The 26,267-nt window shown below is 40.8% G+C and overlaps 1 protein-coding gene across 3 annotated transcripts in view; it reads right to left on the bottom strand.

Annotated features, from left to right (window-relative positions):
- SYNDIG1 (synapse differentiation inducing 1) overlaps positions 1-26,267 on the bottom strand; it is a 350,727-nt gene that overhangs the window by 59,848 nt on the left and 264,612 nt on the right. For all 3 annotated transcript variants that reach the window (XM_073557464.1, XM_073557466.1, XM_073557465.1), the window contains exon 3: positions 25,008-25,145. In XM_073557464.1, the coding sequence (XP_073413565.1) occupies positions 25,008-25,145 (138 nt within the window). The remainder of the gene's footprint in view (positions 1-25,007; positions 25,146-26,267) is intronic.

The raw sequence follows: 26,267 nt of genomic DNA, 5'->3' as shown, positions 1-26,267 counted from the left end.
GGCATCCCACTGTTTACTGTGACCCAATCTAAGTGACTCCCCTTTTGTTCCCTATCACTCAGCCAGTTGTTAACCAAGTAACACATATTTTCCCCTAGTCCCATTAATCTCATTTTATGTACCAACCTTTTGTGTGGCAAATTATTAAAAACTTTTGAAAACTCCAAATAGACAACATTCCCTGCATTTCTCTGGTCCAGTCTGGAACTTACCTCTCCAAAGGAGCAGAGGAGCAGGATGAGATTAGTTTGACGGGATTTATCCCTCATAAACCCATGTTGATACTGAGTCATGAGGTTATTCTTATCGAGATACTTCAGGATAGTATCTCCTAGGAAACCCTCCAGGATTTTACCAACAGTTGAGATTAACTTTATTGGCCTATAATTTCGAAGCTCAGATTTAGTCCTCTTTTTGAATATTGGCACCAAATTTGCTATACGCCAGTCCTGTGGTACAGGCACAGGTTTTTATGGAATCTGTGAATATTAAAAATCACTGTCTGGCTATCATGGTATTTATTTCAATTCATGCAGTACTTGGGGTGTATACCATCTGGGCTTGGGGATTTTTCTACTTTAGTGATTTTGAGACGACGCCCTACTTCTTGCTGGGTTAAGGAGGTGACATTTAATGAAAAAATTCTAGCATCCCTGGTCATGTCATCTGTCATGGGATTTTCTCATCTAAATGCTGTAGAGATTGGTCTTTCCCTCATCCTTTTCCACCATTTCACCCAGACTATTTTTGAGCGGGGTCAAGACTATAATTTTTTGAGTTTCATACTGTTTATGTAGTTGAAGAATATTTTTAATTTCCTTGACAATGAGTCTCTCTGTCTTAGTCATTGCTGCCTTGATTTGCTTTTTACACAATTTATTTTTTTCTATAATTATTTAATGCCTTGCCACTAATCTCTTTAATTCTCTAAATGCTTTCTTTTTGTCATTTATTGCGCCCCTTACAGCTCTATTTAGCCATAGTGGTTTCCTCCTATTTCTAGCTTGTTTATTCCCTTGGGTTATATATTGTGCACAAGTCCTATTCAAAATGCTTATAAAATTGTCCCATTTGCTTTGTGAACTTTTATTACTCAGGACATTGTCCCAGTTTATGGTACTAAGATTATATCTCAGCTGTTGAAAATTTACCTTCCTGAAGTTTAGTGTCCTTGCATCCTTGTAGCCCCTCTACTATACATCTTATTAAAGGATACATGAAAACGTATTATTTTGTGATCACTATTACTGAAGGGAGACCTTTGGTTAAGCGGTCTGGCCTATTGGTTAATATTGGGTTTAGAAGTGCCCCCCTTCTTGTTGGGTCCTGCACCAGTTGTGAAAAGCATTGTCTTTCATTGTTGTCTAAATCCTGTTTCCTTTGCTGAATCTGCAGGTTTCTGCTCCCCAATTTATATTAGGGTACTTTATGTTCCCCATAAAACTGAATGCTCTTAGATTCGCTGCCTCGTGTATTTGCTTTATGAGGATATTTTCTGCCGCTTCCATTGTATTTGAGATATATTGTAGGTTCTTCCTATATATAGTAATAAAGAATATTGAGTGGAATTTTAATACAATTGATGGTAGAATGCAGAAAAATAGTATTAGACAGCAATTTGATACATGATACCCTTATTCATTCTGTAGGGATTTACTCACTTTCAGGCAGCTGGTAGCACTCAGACAGGCACTTAGTTTCTGGGTCAAACAGGGAGGTTTATTGATGTGCATAAACTTCCAGCAGAACTGAAAATAAACAGCCTTTCTCCAGCATAAAGGAACCAAATAAACAGTCGATATACAGGCACATGCGGGCTCAACTAATCAAATAAATGACCACCTGTCTCTCAAGTTCTGCCAGAGAGACCAGCACCAAAAGGTCTTTTCACCTCTTCTCCCAGACACAGGCCACAGTCTCTCACATGTGCAACAATCCCAGCACTTCAACTGGCTGAGTTTAGTCTGCAATGAACGGTTCTGTGCAGCTCCAGTCAGAATCTACACCCTCCTCAGTTCCCCAGCACCCTGCACACCAAGTGAACTTCCTTCTTGATTCTAGTAAAAGCTATTTAGGTGCCTCTAATCAAACCCCACAGAGTTGGGATTTAACCTTGTCCTACTTGTCTTTGCTACAATGCATAAAATATATTACACTTTTTTACATGATAAAATGAGATAAAATACATCAACATCACTGAAGGGGAGCTTAATTGTCTCCTCTCCAAATCGCACCTCACCACCTGTGCACTCGACCCCATCCCACCTCCTGCCCAACCTCACCACCACTCTTATCTCATCCCTAACCCACCTTTTCAACCTATCACTAACATCTGGTACCTTCCCTTCTGCTTTCAAACAAGCCACAATCACGCCTATCCTTAAAAAGCCAACCCTCGACCAAACCGCTATGTCCAGCTATTGCCCAATATTGCTGCTCCTGTTCGTTCCCAAATTCCTGGAGTAGTATGTCCATGCTGAACTTTCCTTCCACCTCTCATCTAACTTGCTCTTTGACAATCTACAGTCTTGTTTCCGCCCCCATCACTCCACTCAGACAACCCTGACCAAAACTACTAATGGCCTACTTACAACCAAAGCTAACGGACAATACTCTATACTCCTCCTTCTAGACCTGTCCTCTGCTTTTGACACAGTTGACCACTGCCTCCTACTACAGATCCTCTCCTCCTTTGGCATCAAAGACTTCACCCAATTCTGGATCTCCTCGTACCTTTCCAACTGCACATGCAGTGTCTCCCACTCCCACACTACCTTCTCATCCCACCCTCTCTCTGTTGGAGTCCCCCAAGGCTCTGTTGTAGGACCCCTACACTTCTCAATCTATACACTTGGGCTGGTATAACTCAAAGTCCCATGGACTGTCCAGTATGCTGACGACACTCAGATCTACCTCTCTGGTCCAAACATCACCTCTCTGATGCCCAGAATCCTGGTGTGTCAATCAGCCATATCCTCCTTCTTCTCCTCTTGCTTCCTCAAACTCAGTGTGGACAAATCTGAACTCATCATCTTTCCTCCATCTCACAGATCTTCCTTACCTGACCTATCTATCACAATTAATGACATCACGCTTTCCCCGGTACTGGAAGTCCGCTGCCTCGGAGTAACCCTTGACTCTACCCTGTCCTTCAAACCACACTTCAAAGCTCTTTCCACCTCCTGTCACCTCCAGCTCAAAAATATTTCCAGAATCCATCCTTTCCTCAACCCTCAATCTACTAAAATGCTTGTGCATGCCCTCATCATCTCCCGCCTCGACTACTGCAACATCCTTTTGTGTGGCCTCCCTGCTATCACCCTCGCACCTCTCCAGTCCATCATTATCTCTGCTGCCCGACTAATTAATCTCTCTCCTCGCTACTCCTCCACTTCTCCCCTCTGCAAATCTCTTCACTGCCTCCCATTCCCTCAGAGTATCCAGTTCAAATTGCTAATACTGACTTACAAGGCCATCTATAACCTGTGTCCTCCATATATCTCTGAACTAATTTCCCGATATCTTCCCATACGTAATCTCTGGTCCTCCCAAGACCTCCTTCTCTCCTCCACACTTATTTGCTTCTCACCCAAATGCCTCCAAGACTTCTCCTGAATATCCCCCATCCTCTGGAATTCTTTGCCCCAACACGTCCGACTATCAACCACATTCGGATCCTTCAGACGGAACCTGAAAACCCACCTCTTCAGGAAAGTATACATTCTGTAATGACTCTGCTGCCTCCTCACCTCTGCTGGAGCTACCGTCTCACCATCACCAGAGCTGCTGCAACCCCCCAACCTACTGTCTCCTTCCCCACCATCCACAAGGGCAGGGTCATCTGACCCCTGTACCAGTCTCTGATTGTTAGTTTGTTTACTGTAAGTGATATCTGTAATTTGTATTTAACCCCTTCTCATGTGCAGCACCATGGAATCAATGGTGCTATATAAATAAATAATAATAATTATTATTATTTTCACTTGTAAAAGCCGCATCTACTATAGATCAGAACAAATGGGCAATGCAAACTTAAAAAACTATGAGCTCAAGAGTTAATATTATGATACAAGTTTCCTGACTCAAATTACTGACTAAATTATGTTCACATGTGCAATAATTCTTTCTTCTTGTCTGTGTCACTTAGATTACTGGGTGCAGCCATTCTAGGACACACACTCATCACAGTATATTGGCATTTTCATACGCTTGTTTTTTCAGATTAAGTGTTTGAAACCCCTTCCCCTAAAGAAAAAAACACCCTGAAATTTCTGTTTTTAACCCCAAGTTATGGATCAAACTTGCCTATTCAAATCAAAGGGTCCATGAAAAAACAGACACTACATAGGAGCGATCTGTGTCATCTGAGTGCTGCCCATTTTTTTTACTGTTTAATCAGAATCTGTCAATAGGATCATTCCTCCTAAGCTACTGTATCTACATGGACATGTAGGTAATAGAAAGATTAATAAAATGACACCTTGACATATGCAATCCGATGTCATGCTCTCAAGAAGTCCACGTTTTTTCAAATTATATAAATGAGCTGTTAAGATCTATAGGCCGGACACTAACTCCCCCCCCCCTGAAAATCTGCAGAGATGTTTTATTTTTTATTTTAAAAAGGGGGCATTACCTGTGAGACATGTAGGTCAGGAGAGCAGACTGTTGGCCATTACATGTCTCACACTGGTAATGGCCCCTTTGGTCATGTAACCGCATGTAACCGCATGCATTCAATTTGCATACTTGAGCTCACAAGCTGATTAAACTCCTGCATTTTTCTCAATTTTTTTCTATTGAGAAATCTGGGTGGTCCTAGCGGAATTCAGGGGAAACATTGCGTGACTGCAGACATTCATTCTAAGAACTATCAATAGCCCTAAAAAGACAAGGGTAACACTCTGAGGTCCCCTATTTCTTTCTCTCTACCAATAAAATCTGCATTATTGTTTTTTCCTCACACACTAATCTTCTTCACAGTTGTGCGATCGCACACTTTCTTCAGTTTTATGGCTTTCTCTCTATTGCTAAATTAAATTGTGAGCTGTGACATCCTCTCATTATCCAAAATCACCACAAAACTACTGCTGGATTTATTGCTTCTGCCTTCATTCTGACTATGATATTACCTCATAATTGGCTGTTGTATGCCATGTGATGTGACAGCGGCAAAGCATATATGGGAAATCCTCCTCAACCACGCTGAGGTCATGGAAACTTTCCCAGGCTAATGTAATCTGAAATTTGCAGGCATTAACAGATCCCTACAAATGTCACACAAATTTAATTCACAAATCAAATTGATTCACATATTCCTAGTACTTACTGTACTTCCAATTTTGACATGCCTTCTGATCCTACCTCAGACACGTCTCAGTTTAATTTTGACAAAGCATTATAACATGTCTGTCATACCAAAAAGTTGCAACATTAGAGGCACACTATTAATGTCTAATATATACTTACCTTATAATGTCTTCACATTCTGCTCCGGAAGCAGCGGAAGCAGCGGAAGTTCACCATCCGCCATATTGGGACACCCAAGTGATGGGTGTCTCAATATGGAAATTGCTGGTGGTACCAGCCTCTTGCACGGTACCACCAATGGGAACACCATCGGACCACACACACACACAAACACACACACATGCACACACTGTATGCGCTGTACGCAGCCTCTTGCACGGTACCACCAGCGGAACACTGTCATGAACACACTGCCGGGATCAGCTGAGTGATTCACTGACCACCGCCATCTTTGTATAGGAGGAGTGCATGCGCAGTTTTAATCTGACCGCCGCTATCTGTTAGCACAAAGATGGCAGCGGTCTGATTTACTGCGCCTGCGTGAATTCCGCGCAGGTGCAGTGAATCATTCGGCTGATCCAGGCGGCAGATGCGCGACGTGTCTACAGGCAGAGGAAGCTGGTCACATTTAAAGGGGTTTTCCCACGAACGAAAGTTATAATAAAATGTTACCTTTACCTACTTTTCTTTCATTTTAACACAGGGGGAGGGGTGAGTGCACATGGGAAGGAGGACACACAGGGGGGAGACAGCTCAAATGAAAGAACACATGAGGGAAGAAGACAGCACAGTGGTGAAGTGAGAGAGAGTAGACAAGGGGAGAGCACATGGGGTACACAGGTCAAATGAGAGATGACATGAGAGGAGAAGACAGCAGATGGGGGAGAGAGAAAGCGCACAGGGGTAAGAGAGATATGGAGCACAGGGGGAGACAGCTCAAACGCGACAGCACATGACGGGAGAACACAGCACAGGAAGGAGAGAGACAGCAGTCAATGGGGATAGCACATGGGGTAGACAGGTCAAAGAAGAGAGCACAGACGGGTGAAGTCAGCACATGGGGAAAGAGAGAGTGGATAGGTGGGTGAGCACATGGGGGGAGAGATTCTCAAGCCTGCCCCCATCGTGACATTACTGCCCTCCTGATGTGATAGCACCGGGCCTCCATCTAGTAGGTTATATTTAACTATGAAACTGGTCATTTTGGAAAGCCTTATTATTACCAGCAAAATCAAATTATGTTCCTCAATATCATCTAGTTAGAAATGTTTAATTGACATTATAGTGTAGCATAATGAAAATCTGAGCTTTACGATACCTATGCACAGTAAGAGCTGATAAATGTTGTCACCATTCAATCTTGCCAACAGTTAGTAGATTCAATGGGAAGGTTATGTGGGTCCTGGGTTATGTATTACTGGGTCTAAAGCCCTTTAGCATTTAGGCCCGGTGGATATATCCAAGATGACAAGTTAGTAACCTTAGGGCTCATGCACATTGTTATTCTATGGGACCGTGCACATGTCTGGTAATATGAAAAAATTACTGCATGCCTGAGTTTGAGCCAATATTTGGATTACACTCAGCCAAGCAAGTCAATAAGTCCAGGGAAATCATTGGACTGCACGTGGATGACATCTGAGTACAGTTCGATTTTCATGGACTGACAGAATGGAGAAGATAGAGACTTTTTTTTCCCCATCTTCTCCTCTTCCCAGAAAATTGGATCACAGTACTATCACACTCTGATCAAATTCTGATCAGAGTTTGATCAGAGTGTGAGTTGCATAATCGAACTCTTTCTCTCGGATAAGAGAACATACACTTGTGTGACTTTATGTGACTATAAAGTATAATTTACCCAAGTTGCATCATATTTTGCAGTCCATATTGTTCTGGGGCTTCTGAGTAAATATTGTGTAGCATGTTCTGATTGTTCAGTGTCTCAACAGACAATGTATAGTAGGATAAAGAAGTAGCACTTCAAAAAACATTGCTTTAAAAAGATCTCAGCAAAGCCATTAAGAGTGTCAACAGTAGCAGAATATAAATTCAGCAATAAAAATATGTTTATTCACTATTTTATGTAAATTTTATCTTATAGAATTTTGGAAACTCCAAAGTTTAACATATAATAATAAAAAAATAATATCTAGGTAATGTAGCTCGTCATGTTTCTTCTTTAGTGTTACGTTTTCTATTTCTGGTTTCTTGTTTCTTCTTTCTGATATAAAAAGTAAAACTTTGTTGTCTGCCTAAATTATGTACTACAATAGGACAGAAAAAAATGCCAGTTTGTTGCAATCAAAAAATGCAGTCACAATGGAAAATAAGACATCAAACATAATATAATCTTTTAAGTGAAGAATCACTTTATTTCTCATCCTTCCAACTGCTGATGTTCCATAAAGTAGAGGTCTCAAGAGATCTAGATCAGAAAAAACGTGACTGCAGAAGTCATGTAAAGTAGTAACAGTTTCCTTTTTTAGACATTGATAATTGTGATGTTTCATTATATTAAAACTCATCAATATATAGTGTGTAAAGACAACAATAATTACTACTTCTAAAGGATTTTGGGTGTTTTTTATCTCAATGACCTATGGGTTACATTTCCAGGTAATCATATTTTTTAAAATTCAAATTTGTCATGTTGAGAAAATAAAAACCTCACTTATAGCAAACTGCAATATTGTAAACCATTGAATTTCTATGATCCAACCTTTTTAAAGCTTTTTAAGACAAACACAACCTTAGTAATGTCAAAATGCTATCATTGTAGAAATCAATGGTAACCAGTCATAACCGTTAAATAATACAGCGCAGTGATAGACTTGTCTTGTTTTTTAACATTAACCATTAGTTTTAGTCATTTGTGATCAGACAAACCATTCTTTGCAGAACATGGACTCCAACTGACACTGTTGCTATCAGAGGTAACTCTTCCTGCTGTGACTGAGATAAGTGATTTGTCATATACTACATAATGCCCATTGCTTCCCCATTGTGGACAGCAATGATAATGTATGTAAAGGGCTGCGGAAAATGTTAGCGCTCTATAAGCAGAGCATAATGAAAAAAAAAATACCCACTAATATGAAGCCAAATGCAAAGGATGTCAATTGAGCTCTTTGTTTTGCAGTACGGGTGTTTGGTGATGCTAGTGCTTCTGCTGTTTCTAGTGGCTTGAAAATTCTTATTTATGGATGTAAAATTGTAAAAGTGGTGCAAAAACAGACCTACACAGTTAAATGTCTACATTTTTTTTCACTTTTTTTTTTTTTACAAAATAAAACTTCTTCCAAAAAATGATGTAATATGAAATGCTAGGCAGGTAAAGGTCCATAAAATCATTACCTGCAAAAGGGCACTTTATTGGTATGGTATGTAGAGATGTAAAAGTTGACAAATGTAATAGATGCGAAGAAAAGAAAATTGCTTTCAGCACACATACTTTGTGAGATTGAATTTCTGCAATTAGGAGAATTTTCTTTTGTATTCTTAAAAAAGCAATTATTCCCCCTTGACAAAATTGCACATGAAATGCAAGTACTCATTACAGTCAATTATGCCGTGGATACACTGTTTCTGACTGTCACTGATTTCAGATTTTTTATTTCTGTAAAAATAATGTGCTGCCATGTTTCAACTTTCTAGTGCATTAAGAGTAAAGAAAAAATGTGTGACTATAATTCAAATGCAGCAGAACAGATGTCAGTTACATCATATCCCTGATTAATCAAACTGAGTCTGGAATTGAGATTGCTAGCACCTCTCCTATCACTCTCTTAATTGAAGCACTTTATTATTCACAGACTACTACTCTAATCATCTTCACTTTTGAAGTTGTATAACACACTACTGTTTAGAGTATTTATCCAGTACTTTAGGCCTTTCTCTTCTATTCTCTGTTGCTGAGCTGTGAGCTCCTATTTCCTCTTTTTGACTGCTGCATCCCTGCCTAGGTTATTATACAGGCTATCAAAGTCCTTCCTTTTTGGCTATGTTATACGTAGCCAAAAAGGAAGCTATGTGATAGATGCAAGCATTATGTGGAAGTCCGCATGATCATACCTGAATTTATGTTAGTCTCCTGTGGCTAATGTACTCTTATGCAATGTGTGAGAGTCATTGGGTATTTTTTTTGGTGTGATTTACCCAAATTGAATTGCAAATTGTTTGAGTTTGCTGGGATCGCAAATTTAAAAAAATTCAACTCAAATTCAACGTGTATCAATCGATTAATCGATTTCTAGTTCCATTACGACATGCCACGAAAAATCAATCTCAGAATCAGTGGGGTACGATGAAGCGTTCCAGAGCTATAACCTCATAAATTGACAGTGGTCAGAATTGTAAAAATTGGCTTGGTCATTAAGTACCAAATTGGCTCTGTCACTAAGGGGTTAAACGACCGTCGACGGGTAAATATTTACCAAATGGAAGTCATTTAATAGCTTGCTTATACAGGCAGACTGTGCTTAATGATGCACACTGAACGGTCTATAACAGATTATTCAGTGCACGTAGGCTACCTTTGGTCTTGACAGCACAAGTCCTGTTTACATAGGATTATGTACTGCTGAGAAAGACGATCTTTGTGCAGCACAAAAGATTATTTCACCTCGTTTTGCTTGTTCATTTGGTGATTGGAAGCCTGTTTAGACGTGTGAACCGAGCATTCCTAGGAACGATCATCCATGATATTTTTACCATATAAACAGCCATAAGTCTCACTAAGCTTCTACAATGTAACTGGAAAGTAGATACAACATTCTTGTTGACAAATTTATTTTTTCTGGTTGAAGCTCAGCACTAGAGTTGAGTGAATATGTTCGGATTCGGTCGCCAAATCTGAATTTGCCATATTTGCGCCATATTGGTGCCCCATTCGTGCCGAATTTATGTTTGATGATCGGTTCCCAACATAGTTGTTCATTTCTACCCCCATTGACTCCAATGACGTTCAGCTGTGTTCGGCTATTATTGCAAAAACAATATTCTCCACCGATCCTAATCGGAACCAAATTTTGAAAAATTCACTCAACTCTACTCAGTACCCAGACCACAATACAGTCAAACATTACAGACATATCAACTGGCATTTTTACAGATGACATACAACTCTGCTTAAATATTGTTCCACATTGCTTTACACTGCAGAGGCAATCTCATACAAAATAAAAGGGTACCAACCGTGGCCACCTTCTTTTATTGGAAATATTGCGGTTGTGCTACAATACCAGTCTACTGCACTTCACCTAGAAAGTTCCCTTTAAGATAACTACAGTACATCTCTATACATTCATTGCAACATTTGGAAGCTCCAGATCCAACTTTAGCTTTTAATTTACTTACAAGATTTTTTTTTAAATAGTAAAATTTTGAACCATTTAGGATTTTTATACTACAATAAACATTTTATGACAACAACAGCAGTTATTGAAAGAGTTTTAATGTTTTCTTTTTATAAGGTTTGTATGTGGTACCACAGCTCATGTAAGTGAATGGGTTTTCCAGACAGATTTATAATCCTCATAAAAAACTTTCTAAGCACAAGAGACTACAGAGTTATTAGGCATCTTTCTCCCCAGTGTCAACTGTTTCTTCTATTCACTTCAGGCAGCATGACTTGAATGTGTCCTCTAGACTTTCTTGGCATGCCACTGGGATGGTGCACTTTATTGCTGTGAGTAATATATTTACACGCTGTAGGTTTTCTTCTTCGAGGCTTTTACTGAAATGGCAATCTGCAAGAGTCATTTTAGCTTATTCCTGTTTGGTCAAATGTGAACGCTAAAAACTTTAGGTCCTGCAGCTGGAAGCTACAAACAGGTTCTTTATAGAAAAATTCAGTGAAAAAGGCAAAAGTTAGGTCAATTGGAGATAAAGGAAATTGACAGACTTGTTTTTTTCTTGCTGTTAAAGATGAAACAAATTGGAGTTCAACTTTGTATTAAATTTACAGGTCTCAGCAAATGCGATCAACTTGTGATTCAATTTGTGCCAAAACAATGCCCGACGTCTTTTAACACACTGCAGAAGATTGCATCAGCAACAGTAGGCTCACATGACCTCAAGTGTGACCATGTGGGCTTCCACATAATGCCTTGCAGCTATCAGATAATATAATATAGCACAGACATAGAGGAGGGACTATTGTAGCTTGTATAAAAACTTAGGCAGGGAATGCAACAGCCATTTTAGGGTGATTTTAGGAAAGTGAGAGCACAAAGTGAGTCAGAGGTCACAGCTCAGGAACACAGATAGTAAGAGAAAGCCCTTAAACATTGGGCTAATACTCCAGACAGTAATATAATATTTAACTGTAGCACAGAGAAGAAGAGAGTAATAGTCTTTAAATAATACAGAAATTCAATTGACAGATGGAAAAAGAGATAGAAGAGGTGCCAGTAGCAGTGCCAGGCTCTGTGTGATTGTTCAGAGATATGGTGTAGCTGATATCTTTTATGCTGCGTTTGAATTTCAGCTGCACAATTTTTCTTCTCTCTTAATGCGCTAGAAAGCAGAAGCAAGACACAATAGTTTGACAGAAAAAATACATATCTGAAATCATTGGCCAATGGTATCCTTCCTTGTCACAAACAGTTGTGCTAATTCTTGGATCTTTTTTTCCATTTTAACAGACATGAAAAGTCTGTCTGTGCTCTGTATTATTAAATGGCCTATTGCTTATAACCAGATTACCATGCAATTCTACAGTATAGTTAGGGAGATGTGACATTACTAAGTCTGTGTTTGCATTAAATAGATTAAAAGGGTTTGGATGCAGTCCTAGTAGACCTCTGAGTGTCATATACATGTTTTCAGGGTAATTGAAGTCATTTAAGGCAAATTTAAAAGAATTCTATACTTTATATAAAAAGTTGCCGAACCTTGACGAATTCAAATGTCAAAAGTTTTGATTTCTTTGTTTCCTTTTTGAAATTTTGACTAGAAAACACGTAAAAAATTAATTACCAGCATGATTACTCAATAACTTATATTGGAATTGTAATGGAACAGATGCAGAAGTGATCTGCTCAGTAACATTAATTAAATTATGTTCAGATGATACAACATAATAATAATAATACATTTTATTTTTATAGCGCCGACATATTCCGCAGCACTTTACATTTCAGAGGGGATTTGTACAGACAATAGACATTACAGCATAACAATAATCACATACAGTAGATTATAACAAATACCAAGAGGAAAGAGGGCCCTGCTCGCAAGCTTACAGTCTATGAGGAAAGAGGTAGACACGAAAGGTGGGTGGCAACAGTTGCCCTGATTGTATGGACCAGCCATAATGTTAAGTGTGTAACAGTACAGACACAGAGGGCTAATGGATGCATAAAGCATGTGGGAACATGATGCAGGAAATCTGGTTATGGTAAAACTTTTGGCTGTGTCACACAGGGATAGATTAGGTTAATGTGTTGAGGCGATAGGCCAGTCTGAATAAATGCGTTTTCAGGGCACGCTTAAAATTGTGGGGATTGGGGACTAATCGTATTGACCTGGGAAGTGCATTACAAAGAATTGGCGCGGCACGTGTAAAGTCTTGGAGACGGGAGTGGGAGGTTCTGACTATTGAGGATGCTAACCTCAGGTCATCAGCAGAATGGAGGGCGTGGGTAGGGTGGTATACTGGAACAAGGGAGGAGATGTAAGGTGGTGCTGAGCTATGGAGGGCTTTGTCGGTGAGGGTAATAAGTTTATGCTGAATTCTGGAGTGGATGGGTAGCCAGTGTAATGACTGGCACAAGGTAGAGGCATCGGTGTAACGATTGGTGAGGAATATGATCCTGGCTGCAGCATTCAAGACAGATTGGAGAGGGGAGAGTTTGGTAAGAGGGAGACCGATTAGAAGAGAGTTACAATAGTCGAGACGAGAATGAATAAGAGAAACAGCAAGAGTTTTTGCAGAGTCAAAAGTAAGAAAAGGTCGAATTCTAGAAATGTTTTTGAGGTGCAGATGACAAGAGCGAGCCAGTGATCGAATGTGGGGGGCAAAGGAAAGCTCGGAATCAAGTATGACCCCAAGACAGCGGGCCTGTTGCTGGGGAGTAATAGTGGAACCACACACAGAAATGGCAATGTCGGGTATAGGTACATTAGTAGAGGGAGGAAACACCAGGAGTTCAGTCTTTGACAGATTCAGTTTCAGATATAGTGAGGACATAATATTAGACACAGCGTTTAGACAATCGCCGGTGTTTTCTAGAAAGGCTGGCGTGATGTCAGGAGAAGAAGCGTATAATTGGGTGTAATCAGCATAGAGATGGTACTGGAAACCAAATCTACTGATTGTTTGACCAATAGGGGCAGTGTACAAGGAGAAGAGGAGGGGGCCTAGAACCGATCCTTGAGGGACCCCAACAGTAAGGGGAAGGTGAGAGGAGGAGGAACCGGCAAAAGATACAGTAAAGGAGCCGTCAGAGAGATAGGAGGAGAACCATGAGAGAACAGTGTCCTTGAGGCCAATGGAACGGAGCATAGTGAGGAGGAGCTGATGATCCACAGTGTCGAATGCTGCAGAGAGATACAAGAGAATTAGCATGGAGTAATGACCATTTGATTTAGCTGTTAGCAGATCATTAGAGACTTTAGTGAGGGCAGTTTCAGTGGAGTGTAAAGAGCGGAAACCGGATTGGAGAGGGTCGAGAACAGAGTTTTCTGAGAGATAGCGGATAAGACGGGAGTGTACCAGGCGTTCCAGGAGTTTAGAGATAAAGGGAAGATTAGAGACAGGTCTATAGTTAGCGGCACAGTTTTGGTCGAGGGATGGTTTTTTAAGTAGTGGATGTATGATGGCATGCTTAAATGAGGAGGGAAAAATACCAGAAGAGAGAGAGAGGTTAAATATTTTAGTTAGGTGAGGGGTGACAGCAGGGGAAAGGAACTGGAGGAGATGTGACGGAAATGGGTCACTGGTGCAAGTGGTTGGGAGAGAAGATGCAAGGAGCCTGCTTACTTCTTCTATGACTGGTTCAAAATCAGAGAGTGAGCTAGATGCAGTGGGGGAGGGAGGACAGTGCATGGTATGAGGGGACTTGGAGATAATTTCCTGTCGAATCTGGTCAATTTTTTCTTTGAAGTAATTGGCCAGATCGTCAGCTTAGAGCTCCGTGGTTGGGGCCTGTACTCTTGGGTTGAGTAGAGAATGAAAAGTGTCAAAGAGACGTTTTGTGTTATTGGACAGTGAGGTGATGAGGGTGTTGAAATAGGCTTGTTTGGAGAGGTGAAGGGCAGTGTTGTATGTTCTAAGCAACATAAAATTATACAGCCCTCCATCTCTCAAAGCAATATTTATAAAAATCTTATAGACTTTAAAGTGTAGTTAAAAATACTTTTATTGCTTTTTTATCAATTCATACTCTGCTCCCACCCAATTGCCTATGGCTATTACCATTTTTACAGGGTTTTTTATGCTTCTACAAGCTCCTGGACATGGCTATTTTCTCTTATGTCACAACAAAGATACTACAAGACCTTGGAGAAATGTATCCATGAATTTAGAGGTCACGGAGGCAACCTTTATCACCAAACTTTACAGAATGAATGCCTGATTGAGGAGCAAAAAAAACATGAATGAGAGTACCAATGCATGGTATTTCTCAACGCACTACAGGTCATCTGACGCTTTGCTTTTTATTCCACTGTGCATCCTGATGTAAAAGAAGTAATGTGATTTACCAGCACGGGCTATCTTTTCCTGTTTCTTCTTGGTCCAGTTCTGATGCTCCTTCGCTCATTGTAGCTGTTTTTGATGGTGGACAGGAATGTCCATTTTTGTCAATGTGCAGATATGAAGCCTGTATCCAGCAAGTTATGGTGCCTTGTGTCTTCTGAGACCTTTATATCGTATTCGGCATTAATATTTTAAGGAATTTATGCTATAGCAAATGTTCCATGAGTGAGTGCTGAAGAATTAGCCTTTGTTCCCAATAAACAATGTTTCATGAAGTGTCAAGATCCAGTTGCATTTCTCAAGTAGTCTTCCCTTGGACCATGTTTGGTGGTTACCATCTACTATATACTGAGAACTCACCTTGCTGAAGTTGCTCATATTCTTATTCTTGTAAATATTTTTAGCTTCCAACACATTAAACGTAAAAAAAGACTGTTCAGAATAACTCAATAGTTATTTATCAAGAAGTTCATATTCAGTATCTTGATCTACAGCAGGATCTCAGCATCATGTCTGCCACCTCTAACGCTGTTCTTCATGTTTCCTCTGTGCATTTTGTTGATTTTATTATTTGCAGTTAACTTTATTAACAATGTAACAGCATCACTTACAGATCGGCAGTTTTCTAAATACAAAGTGAAATAGTTGTTATTAACCACCCCCCCAAAAAAAGACCTTTAGCATATTTATCAACATTTGCAATCCAAAATGTAAGAAATTCAAGTCTCACCACAAGGACTATCAAGCCAAGGCCAGGAATTCCCCAAATATTATTATTAAGCCCCTCATTCTTTGAGAACCTGTTTGAAAGACAGACACAACTAAATGAGGACTATTGGCAAGTATGCATTAGTTCTCCTTGGCATGTCTTCATTGCACAAGTACTGTTACTACTGAATGTAACTGGACAAAAAATTTGAAAGTGTCACATAGCCCCTTGTTTGGCATATTTGCCAATTGTCCTGATTTTACCATTGCAGTCCACCATACCACACTTTGAAAGGAGTAGAGCTTAATAAGACCATATCTAATTGTGGGTATGTGGGGGGCGTTCCTGAGTATTTTGGGGTTGTTCCCTGGCTGTCTTGGTATGTGGATTAAATGTCCCAAATGATGCATGGTAAATGTTGGTAAATATTTATTCCTATGAGGATAGCCCATAAATGCGCTATACCATTCTACAGTGTAAACAGGAAATTGCACAAATTTATCAAAATTTTAAATGCTTGGATATATATTTTTCCTAATATTCTTTAATATCTTGATTGCTATCTAGATTTTTTTCTTGCTCAAATACATCTAAAATAAATACATACTAAGAAATGTTGCAAATAATCATGATTAACAAGTCTACTTTTTTGTGTGTATATCTTTAAAACAGATCGAAGCTTGTTATTCACGGTTACATAATGCAATAAAAAACCTGTGTGGTTTGATCCTGCAGTTACTTACTTTCACCACCCCCTTCTACTGAACTAGGGAAGAGAGTGAACTAGGAGAGAGAAGAAAGAGGTTCAACATTCAGGTTTGGCCATTTTGGCCATGTTCCTGGCTGTTCTTGGGGCCAGCATTCCAATGGCATTCTTTTGGGCTTTATGGCTTTACAACATTGGTAAGTATGGAATATGATTGCAGGCTCAGACTATAAAATTTTAGTTTTTAGTCTTTAATGGGAATCTGCCATTTTTGAGTATCAGCTGCTGGCACCACCATCAGGGGCTAATCTACAGCATTACAGAATGCCCCCGATGTAAACTGAAAGATAAGAAAAAAGAGTTATATTATACTCATTGGGGGCGGACCGGTCTTGGTCCGATGGGTGTTGCGGTCCAGCGCCTCCATCTTCTAATGGTGACGTCCTCTTCTTTGCTGCCTGTTGTGGCTCCTGCGCACTGCAGTACTCTGCTCTGCCCTCAACAGTGCAGAGCAGTGTGCCTGCACAGGAGCCACAATGGGAAGCAAAGAAGAGGACGTCACTGTTAGAAGATGGGAGGCGCTGGACCGGACTGCGACACCCATTGGACTGCCCCTGGGTGAGTATAACATAACTCATTTTTCTTATCTTTCAGGTTACATAGGGGGCTTATCTACAGCATTACAGAATGCTATAGATAAGCCCCTGATGGCGGTGCTGGCAGCTGATGCTCAAAAAATGGGGTGACAGATTCCCTTTAACCACAGAAACACATTTAATTAGCATGACTTTTTTGCAAAATTACTTATTATGTCAGAATGGTAGCAGAGCTATATGCGCTTCAATATCATTAGAAAACCACTTGGCTCTTTCATAAAGCAGCAGCGCCCCAACATGTAAATGTCTATTGTCATAAAAAAATAAAAAATATTTATCAGCATAAAGAAAAAGATTATTATAATAAGGAGAAAGTATTCGGAGTGCATTGCAATGTCACTAATTCAGTGCTGCACATGTATTTCCATCCCGTACACATCCATGACATGTGCAACTTCTCCTTGTCACTCATGGGTTTTTGCTTGTATTGAGTTTTTAGAGCATTAATGATTTTTTCCTCTTAATGCATTGCATTCTGAGCCAGACAAATGTCAAGATAAAATGCAGCTCCGCTCTGTCAAACTTTGATATGTCCTTTATCATAATACACTCATCTGAAATGGCTACAGACACAATATAATTCATTAATCTGATTCAATCATAACCTTTTACTAAGCCTTCATGATCTCCGGTATCGTCTTTTATTCAATAAAGGGCATTAAATCCACGCATTTCAGTACAGTGACTTCGAAATTGTATATTACATGTTTTTATAGATTGTAGTTATAAGATTGTTGCTTTCATGAGTCTAACGCTCAGTCCAGTCTTCCCCTACCCCATCACCAATTTTATGCCACTTGGTGCAATAGACAGTTAGACCTGTCTTAATACTTTAAAAAAGACACTATATTCTTATGAAATTTACATTGGATAGATCAATATATGGAATTTAGCAGAATTTTTAAAATAGCTATCCCACAATAAAGATAAGTGATAAATGTTTGATTGGGGAAGGGTCCCCTTATTTTCATAGACACAAAGAGATTAGAGCAGTGATCATACATTTATCACATATCCTTCAGATAGTAGAGATGTTCTAGAAACCTTTACGTTTAGAACCTGTCAGAGGCCATTCATGACAAACCAGTCCTCCTGCTTTGAAATTATGTTGGGCAAGCAACCTGAAACAAGTGACTGCAAATGGCGTTTCTGGTTTGGCATCTTATCCTAAGGGTACCGTTACACCTAGCGATGCACCAGCGATCCCGACTAGCGATATGACGCGGTCAGGATCGCTAGTGCATCGCTAGGTGGTCGCTAGTGAGCTGCCACACAGGCAGATCTCACCAGCGACATCGCTGGGGACCGGGATCGCTACTTACCTGTCAAACGCGGCGATCCTGCGTCCTCCCGCCCGGCTCCACGCGTCGGTCGTCGTCACAGCAGGAAGCGACGCAGGAAGAGGCCGACGAGAAATGATCCAGGAGCTTCTCGCGCGATCAGCGATAACCAGCGGGGGAGCCGGTCGGAGGTAAGTATCACATGCAGCGATATCGCTAGCAATATCGCTGCAACGTCACAAAATCGGTGACTTTACAGCGATATTGCTAGCGATATCGCAGTGTGTAACGGGGGCTTAATTCATGTTACAAGGCTAGTTAAATGGTCAATATTGACTTTTAGAATTGCTTTTAGGGTCAATATTGACTTTTAGGTGGAACTAGAGTTGAAGTTCTCGTCCTTTCTGAAGAGGTTATTTGGATATTTAAACTAATCTAATTTACTCTGAATTTGCCCTAAAATCCAAATTTTGGGTAATTAGATCTTTGCCATTCTAGCAAAATGGCATCCAGCAGCAAAACTAGTATACTCTAGAGTAAGTTCAGGGAAGAGCTTCCTGCCGACTGCAAAGCATGTCCTACGAGGAACAGTTAAAAGATCTGGAAATGTTTAGCATGCCAAAAAGAAGGCTAAGAGGACACTTAATAGCGGTCTACAAATATCTGAAGGGATGTAGAGTTATCAGAAGGGAAGGAGCACCAATTGACATTTGGAGCACAACTTTGGCTGGAATAGATTACGGATGCCATGCCACATTTGAAGAGCCTCTGACATTACAAAACAGCAGAAAACCCTACAAATGACCCCATTTTGGAAACTACACCTCTTGAAGAATTAATTTAGGGGTGTATTTGTAATAACCTGCAGGAACGCGTGATGCAGTCACGCATGTGGAGGCAGAGCAAGGGTAAAACAAGTTTATTTACAGGGGGATGTGCTCCACGTAGGGTGACGGCAAGGAATGGGGCAGAACTGGAAAGTTGGCAGGGTAGGTGAGGGACAAACGAGAGTTCAGTAATAAAAAGGGTAAACTTATCGGACTGTAGTCTTCTGTTGTGAGGGAGTACAGGGTTCCAACGGTGGCACAGGCAACATCGGCGCGGGTCATCTCGTCGAAGTCTCTGACAGGCGTGAATCCAACGGTGACACCGACAACAGCGACACATGCAGTCTCTCAAGTCTCTGTCCATGATAAAGAAACACCCTTCGTGGAAAACAACAGGATGCTGGGCGGTGAGCGGGGGTCCTGCTCTCACTACTCTTAGTCACAAGTCTACACTCAGAACGGGTCACCGCAGGGACAGTGCCATGCTCCTTGGTCAGTCCAGCTACTACTCTCAGGGGCTCAGATCTGTCACCGCGCACGCTGGCCTGCACGCACTAGCGACTGTCTCAGGCTCGTCAAGGGAGTCTCCTCCGGTCACGGAGGCTGGCGGGTCCACGTTTACACAGAGAGCTCTCACCGCGTACTGTCAGTCTGTTTCAGTCCTCAGCAGGAGGTCTCTTTTGAGTATATGGTCACTCTTGGGCAGAGCAGGTGCAGTACTCACTGTCTCCTAGTGTAGGGCACCTGGCTTAGCTCTGCACACTTCACTCTGCTGACACAGCTCCGCACGCTCCGCACACTCCGCTCTGCTGGCACGGCTCCACACACTCCATTCTGCTGACACGGCTAATTCCCCAAGCACCACAGCTCCTATTCCTGGCAGCAGCAGCACGGCCTGTCACAGGGCCAGCACTCTCTGGAGGGGGAAGCATAGTGCGCTCTCCTCTGCTCTGTGCGCTGCACTTACTTGGTGCCAGCTCCTGCTACACCGCATGCTTTTCCTTCTTATGCCCCTGTGTCAGCATGCTCTCTATTGACTCTCCCTGCCCCATTTGTCAGCAGCCAACACACAGCCTCTCCATGCATGTGCTGTGACAGTGACACGGCCACGACACATGCAGCTATGGCGCCAGACAGCTGAACAGCTGGCACACTCCTTGTATCCGGGCTCCCTCTGCAGCTTATTCGGCAAGCGCTATAGCTTGTCAAATAAGCAGGGACCGGACCAAATTCACTCAACTCTACTTTTGAGACAGAGTGCAAAGCGTAGAAGGGGAGAAGTGCCATATTGAAGTTCAGATTTTGCTAGAAAGATTTGAGGGTGCAATGTAACATTGGAAGAGCCACTGAGGTGCCAGAACAGTGGAACTCCTCATACTTCATCCTATTTTACAAACTATAACCACCAATGAATTAATCCAGTGCTGCAGTGAGCATATTGACACCACATCAGCTCCACAGAATTTTATACCATTGCTTAGAGAAGAAAGAATTATTACATTTTTACCATCAAAGTGTTTTTTTTAGCTCCAAATTTTTAATTTTTATCACAGCTAATAGGAAAAAAAGGACCTCACAGTATTTTGTGCAATTTCTACTGACTGTGTCAATGCCCCACATGTAATCTGAAACTACCTTTCAGGCACAGTGCAAACCTCAGAAGGGAAGGTTTGCCATATTACAGAGCATATTTTGCATGTTATGGTTTGCGGGTGACATGACCCACTAGAAGAGCCTGAGATACCAGAACAGCAGAATCCCCCATAAGTGACCCCATTTTACAAATTACACCACTCAATTAATTTTCCTAAGGGTGCAGTGATCATAATGACACCACGGGTGTGTCACAGAATTTTATAACACTGGGCAGCGAAGAAAAAATAATTACATTTTTATCTCAAAAATGTTTTTTGAATCCCAGATTTTAAATTTTTACACTAAGAAATTGATTAAAATGGCACCAAAATTTGTCACACAATTTCTGCTAAATGTGGAAATACCTCACTTATAGCTGTATAGTATTGCTTACCTAATTGGCGAGACTCTTTTGGGATGGAGCGCTATTTGGCTCTTGGAGCACAGATTTTCCTAGAATAGTTTGCTGACTCCATATACAAACCTTTCAAGTGCCAGAAGAGCAGAATCCCCCCTTAAGTGACCCCATTTTCTAAATGACGCCCCTCTGCGAATTTATCTACAGGTGTAGTGATAATTTTGACTGCATGGGTGTTTTTCAAAAGCAAGCAGTAATGGATGTTGCCAAGTGAAAATTACAAATCTGTCATTGTAGTGCCCGTACATTGCAGTGCCCAGTGCATTGTAGTGCCCACACATTGTGCCCAGTTTGTGCTTCTGTCGATATATACCAGTAAATAAAGCATGCTCTCATCGTTACTTAAATGCCAAACATGTGGACGATAAATGTGGCATTTGGATTTGGTAGCGTAAATTTTGCTGGATTTCTTTCTTTTTTTGGGGGGGGGGACTGGGCATAGTGCTTTCCCAGAGCCTTTGTGCTTCCAGTAACGTGGAAGCCCCCTATATTTCCATTGATAGATGGCAGACCTGAGTGGGGATCGGCTTTTTTTGCAGATTGAGTTGAAGCTTTTATTGGGAATATTTTACAGAACATTTTCTAAATCTCTGAATGTCGTGATTCAGATGAAACCCCTCAGGATCAAATCTCTATAATGAGGCAACAGCATTACTCTGAATGCTGTCTGGCCTCTGTTCAGTGGTGTACTTCTTTTCAGAAGGGCACAAAACTATAACCTGGCCATACTTTTATGCACGTTTAAAAAGACAGATGCCATCAGATCAAAGGCCAGATTGCCTCAACAGTGTCTCCATCTGTCTCATTACAGGGAATCTTCCATAGCGGGTTCCGTCTGAATCACGTATTTCAGAGATTTAACCAGAAAGTATTATAAGATTGTTTGTAGTTACAGCCCACCTCATCCAATATATGTATGCAGTCCAATGCATCTACTTGACCAAAGGGCTGGGGAGCTGGTACACCAACTTATACACTGCTTCTAACCATACCCCTGATGACCTCCCCTGGATTAACTAGAGGGGGAAATTTGTTGGGAAAATACTGCAACAAACGAGTTAAGTGATCAGGCCATATTTCTATGTATATTTGCATTTACCCCATAAGTGTCTCTGTTACTTGTGCGTGACTTTGATTTGGTAATTTGTTAGCGCTATATACTGTATCTATATACTTCCTTATGGTAAAATGACGCTAGCAGTTAAACATGATGGTCATGTAGGGACAGTCCTCGTTGAGTGGGGTGGCCACATTTAAATTTTTAGGGTGTCAACCTCTGTGGTAAGGAAGGGACTGTAATTGAGGGTTAGATAGCTCCTAGTCACCTTTGTCTTTTTTCCCTCACTAATTGACCATATCTGGATCTAACCACTCTCAATGGCTCAATGAATTACAAAATACCTTGTATTGAGCTTTATAGGTTACTAATACTACAGCTCTGCTTCTCTCCAGAACAGTCACTGGAAAAGGAGTACCCATCTTGTCAGAAATCAGTAAGTAAGGAGTGCATATCTCTGAGTTGCTCAAGAGACAACTTTAGAATACCTCTATAAGGGCCACGGTGAGTGCCTGTATGCCTCCTCAGTGATGCAGTATTTACTGTGGTCACCACATGACTCACTGAGTTTTGCCTCTTGCAGCACTGCTGGAACTATTGGTTGTTTCTATTTTTCCGTAGAGGTCCAGGGCCGGTCTCTACAGGAATTTAACCCTGCTGTGTCTGCAGAGATTAAATTCCCTGGCTTATCCCATATCAGCAGACTCTATACCTGGCCACTCCTCCCACTATTCCTGGCCCGAACGTTGGTTCCTTGTGAGTTTGCTCAGTTGGTGTCCAGTTTGTGCTTATGTGTTTGTTTCCTCCCATTATTGACCTTTCTTCTGTACCCATCCAATCTGACCACCAGTTCCTTACCATCCTGTACCACATAACTGCACCTTTGACCCTCCGGTCAGATGTTGCTGACCTGGGGACTGCCTTGGAGTGGTACCTGGTGACTACTGAAGGCCACGCCTATCCTCACCATCAGAGGCTCTAGCGAACACCCGGTAGTCATTTAATTATTCCCCTCCTTGGTAAGCCCGGCCCATTGCGCAGTGAGTCCATACCCACCAGTTTTACAATAAGTAAATAGAAAGTTAAATATTAGTAAGATAATGATTTATAAAAAATGCATTTCACTCGCTGAAAAAGGAATGATATGGAAATCACCACCGTTTCTTGATCTAACATGAGATAAATATTCAAAGATTCTAATAAATGTGGAACAATGAAATTCAAACAAGGCTATAAAGCAAAAGATTAAATTAAATAGAGTAACGACGATCAACTGTATTAAGGAAGATGCTAATGTACAGCTTTTATAACAATTTAGCCTTTAGAAAACTGTTTAGTTATATAATATAACAAAGTCTTATTTTATATTTATTTAGTGTCTCTAACTTTCTCAGGTGAAAGTCGTATATTATATTATTCATGTATATTACACTTTTTGCCTACTGTCTGTGCTCTGTTTTCCAGGCTCCAGAACAGTGGTGTTAACCCTGTCATCAAAAACTGAGAACTTTTAGAAGCTGCCAGGTTGAATATAATTTCCAATGACAGATCAGGGACACAATGAAACGGAAAAACATTATGATGCGTTAGATCTAAGATGCCACAATTGGTGACTTTTCTACCTTTTCTAAAGCCACTGTGCCTTTAGGAATTGGCCTTTGACCAGTCTTGGTTCTACAAGCTGCAAGGGAGCCAATGTTGAACAAGAATGCTAATATAAAATATATATGTCTAAATCAGATGTTTTCTTCTAAAGTCTTTATACACTCTGGATTGGTCAACAACAACCGATAATTCCATCACTGGTGAATGGTGACATCCTTTTTCCTATGTGATAAAGTGAAGTGAGTAGAGCTTTGAAAAATAAAAAAATACCCTCTAGATTTTTTCCTTGGCTAAAAACTACAGTATGATGATTTACCAGATTTAAACCTAAAGCACAGGCAATCTATTTTCCAATGATGCACTGCCTAAGTCTCCTGATCGTGACAGCTAATGAAAGGACGCAGAGATCCAGCAGCTGGTGGAACAGTGACACCACCCCTTCCTGTTTCTTTGCACATCATGATGCGACCTGCACTTAATCTACTGTAGGTGGGTGCCAGCTGAGTTTGTTCTTTTTTTCTCACCCGGCAAAGTTTTATTTTATTCCTTTAATTCCTGCACATCAAGTATGACGAACAGAACAGATGTGACCTTGTCCATATATTGACTATCATTTCTTGTCATTTAATGGCACCTTGAAAAAAATGTATATATAGCTGTTGAGAGATAACTGCTTACCATCTTACAAGAACAACCACCTTAAAAACTAAACTAGTTAGAAACATATCAGCAATTACCAGACTATTCAATGCAATTATTTTAAAGCTATTCAAAAGACATAAACAATTTAAGTGATATCTCCGAGAACTACAAATACAGAAAATGTAAATGATTTAGCAAGTCTATTACAAAGTGCTCAAGAAAAAACAAGGCAAACCTTCTCATGCTGCCAACATATTGGCTTATAATCATGATCATAATGGTTTATGCATGAATAATTTATTCTTTAGAAATCTAGTCTGTTGTAGAAAAAAAGGACACATAGTGCTAATTTGTTGAGCAAGAAAGAAGGATTTCTAGGAGATGTGTACAATGCAGAGTTTCATTATTTAGAGTATTTGACAGGTATGTGTTGACGATTGTCATCAGGTTCAAACTTACCTCATGTGACAAGTAAAAGGCAGCAATCCCCAAGGGCCAGAAGCAGCACAGCATCGAAAATACGCTGAGGCCAAGATGGTCTCTTGGTGGCATCATTAAGAAGTTATCTTCACTTTCTGTGTCACTTGAATAGTCGCTCTACGAGGACATAAACAACAAATAGCAAATGTATTAAGGGGGTATACAAACATGAAACGTAAACGCATAATATGCCAATTGTGAGGCACTAAGGGAAATCTGCAATTCAGAATATAGGGATATTGTATGGTCTTCAACCAAATACTTCAAGTGCCTGATAGGAGTTCAGTTAAAAAAACAGATGGGTTCATGGAATGATCACAGCAGATAGCCCGAAACATCTCCCTAGTTGGCCAAATCATGAAGTCTTTCTTTTTTTGCTCAGTTTGCAAATACTGAATAAAACTGATAAAACGTTTAGCTTAAGAGCATGTGTACATGTAAAGGAAAGGAAAAGCTGCCAACACCCCCCTTGAAGATCAAGGGATTGCAGTTTCTGTTAGGCAGATAGGAACCAGTGTTTGAGAAGCAATGACTTATTATCTTGTTGCTCGCAGGTCTGCATCTAAATGAGTTTTTGGGTGCCAAGAATGGAGGCTATATCGAATAGTATGTTGGGAAGGAAAAAGGACTAAGAGGCAGCAAGATTCATGAACTCAAGCATGTGGGTCTAAAGCAAGGACTAAGCTGAAGAAATGATTCCTTATCTCAGGAAAGCTAAAAACTAGAGATCGCGTGCAGCTGGAGCAAACACACTGCTGAATCAATTAGAATAACTGCTCATTGGTATATTCAATAGCCAAAATACCCTTTCCATTATAATAGCAACTAATGCCTGAGATCCATATTAAATCCAGTGCCAATGCAGCATCACCTTATGTCTAGGAACAGTGCCCGGATCCTAGGCTAAATTGCAACCAATATACTTCCTATAAAGTGGGTGATCGACTATCAAAACGCTGCTAAAAGTGCATATAGGTCAGCAATACCTGAATGTGTGTCCCAGCTGCCACTGCGACCCACCCCGACGTGCGTTTCACCTGTTCTCCTTCCGTTGACCATTGTCGTCCTCGACAATCCCGTAACTTTTGTTTTTTAGTACTTCCCCACTTTCTTTTGTCTGGTGGCCGGCTGCCAAGCAGAGCCCGGAGCACTTTAGCTCTACACGGGGTGCTGGGCAGGACCTGGAGCAGTTAACCTCTGAGTAGCTGATGGCTACTATTAGGCGCTTGCACCTATATG

Source organism: Dendrobates tinctorius, unplaced genomic scaffold (assembly GCF_039654945.1).
Source record: "Dendrobates tinctorius isolate UK_male_01 unplaced genomic scaffold, ASM3965494v1 ptg000250l, whole genome shotgun sequence".
Lineage (NCBI taxonomy): Eukaryota > Metazoa > Chordata > Amphibia > Anura > Dendrobatidae > Dendrobates > Dendrobates tinctorius.
Note: the sequence above shows the minus strand (reverse complement) of the source record. Positions and strands in the feature narration are given on the sequence as shown.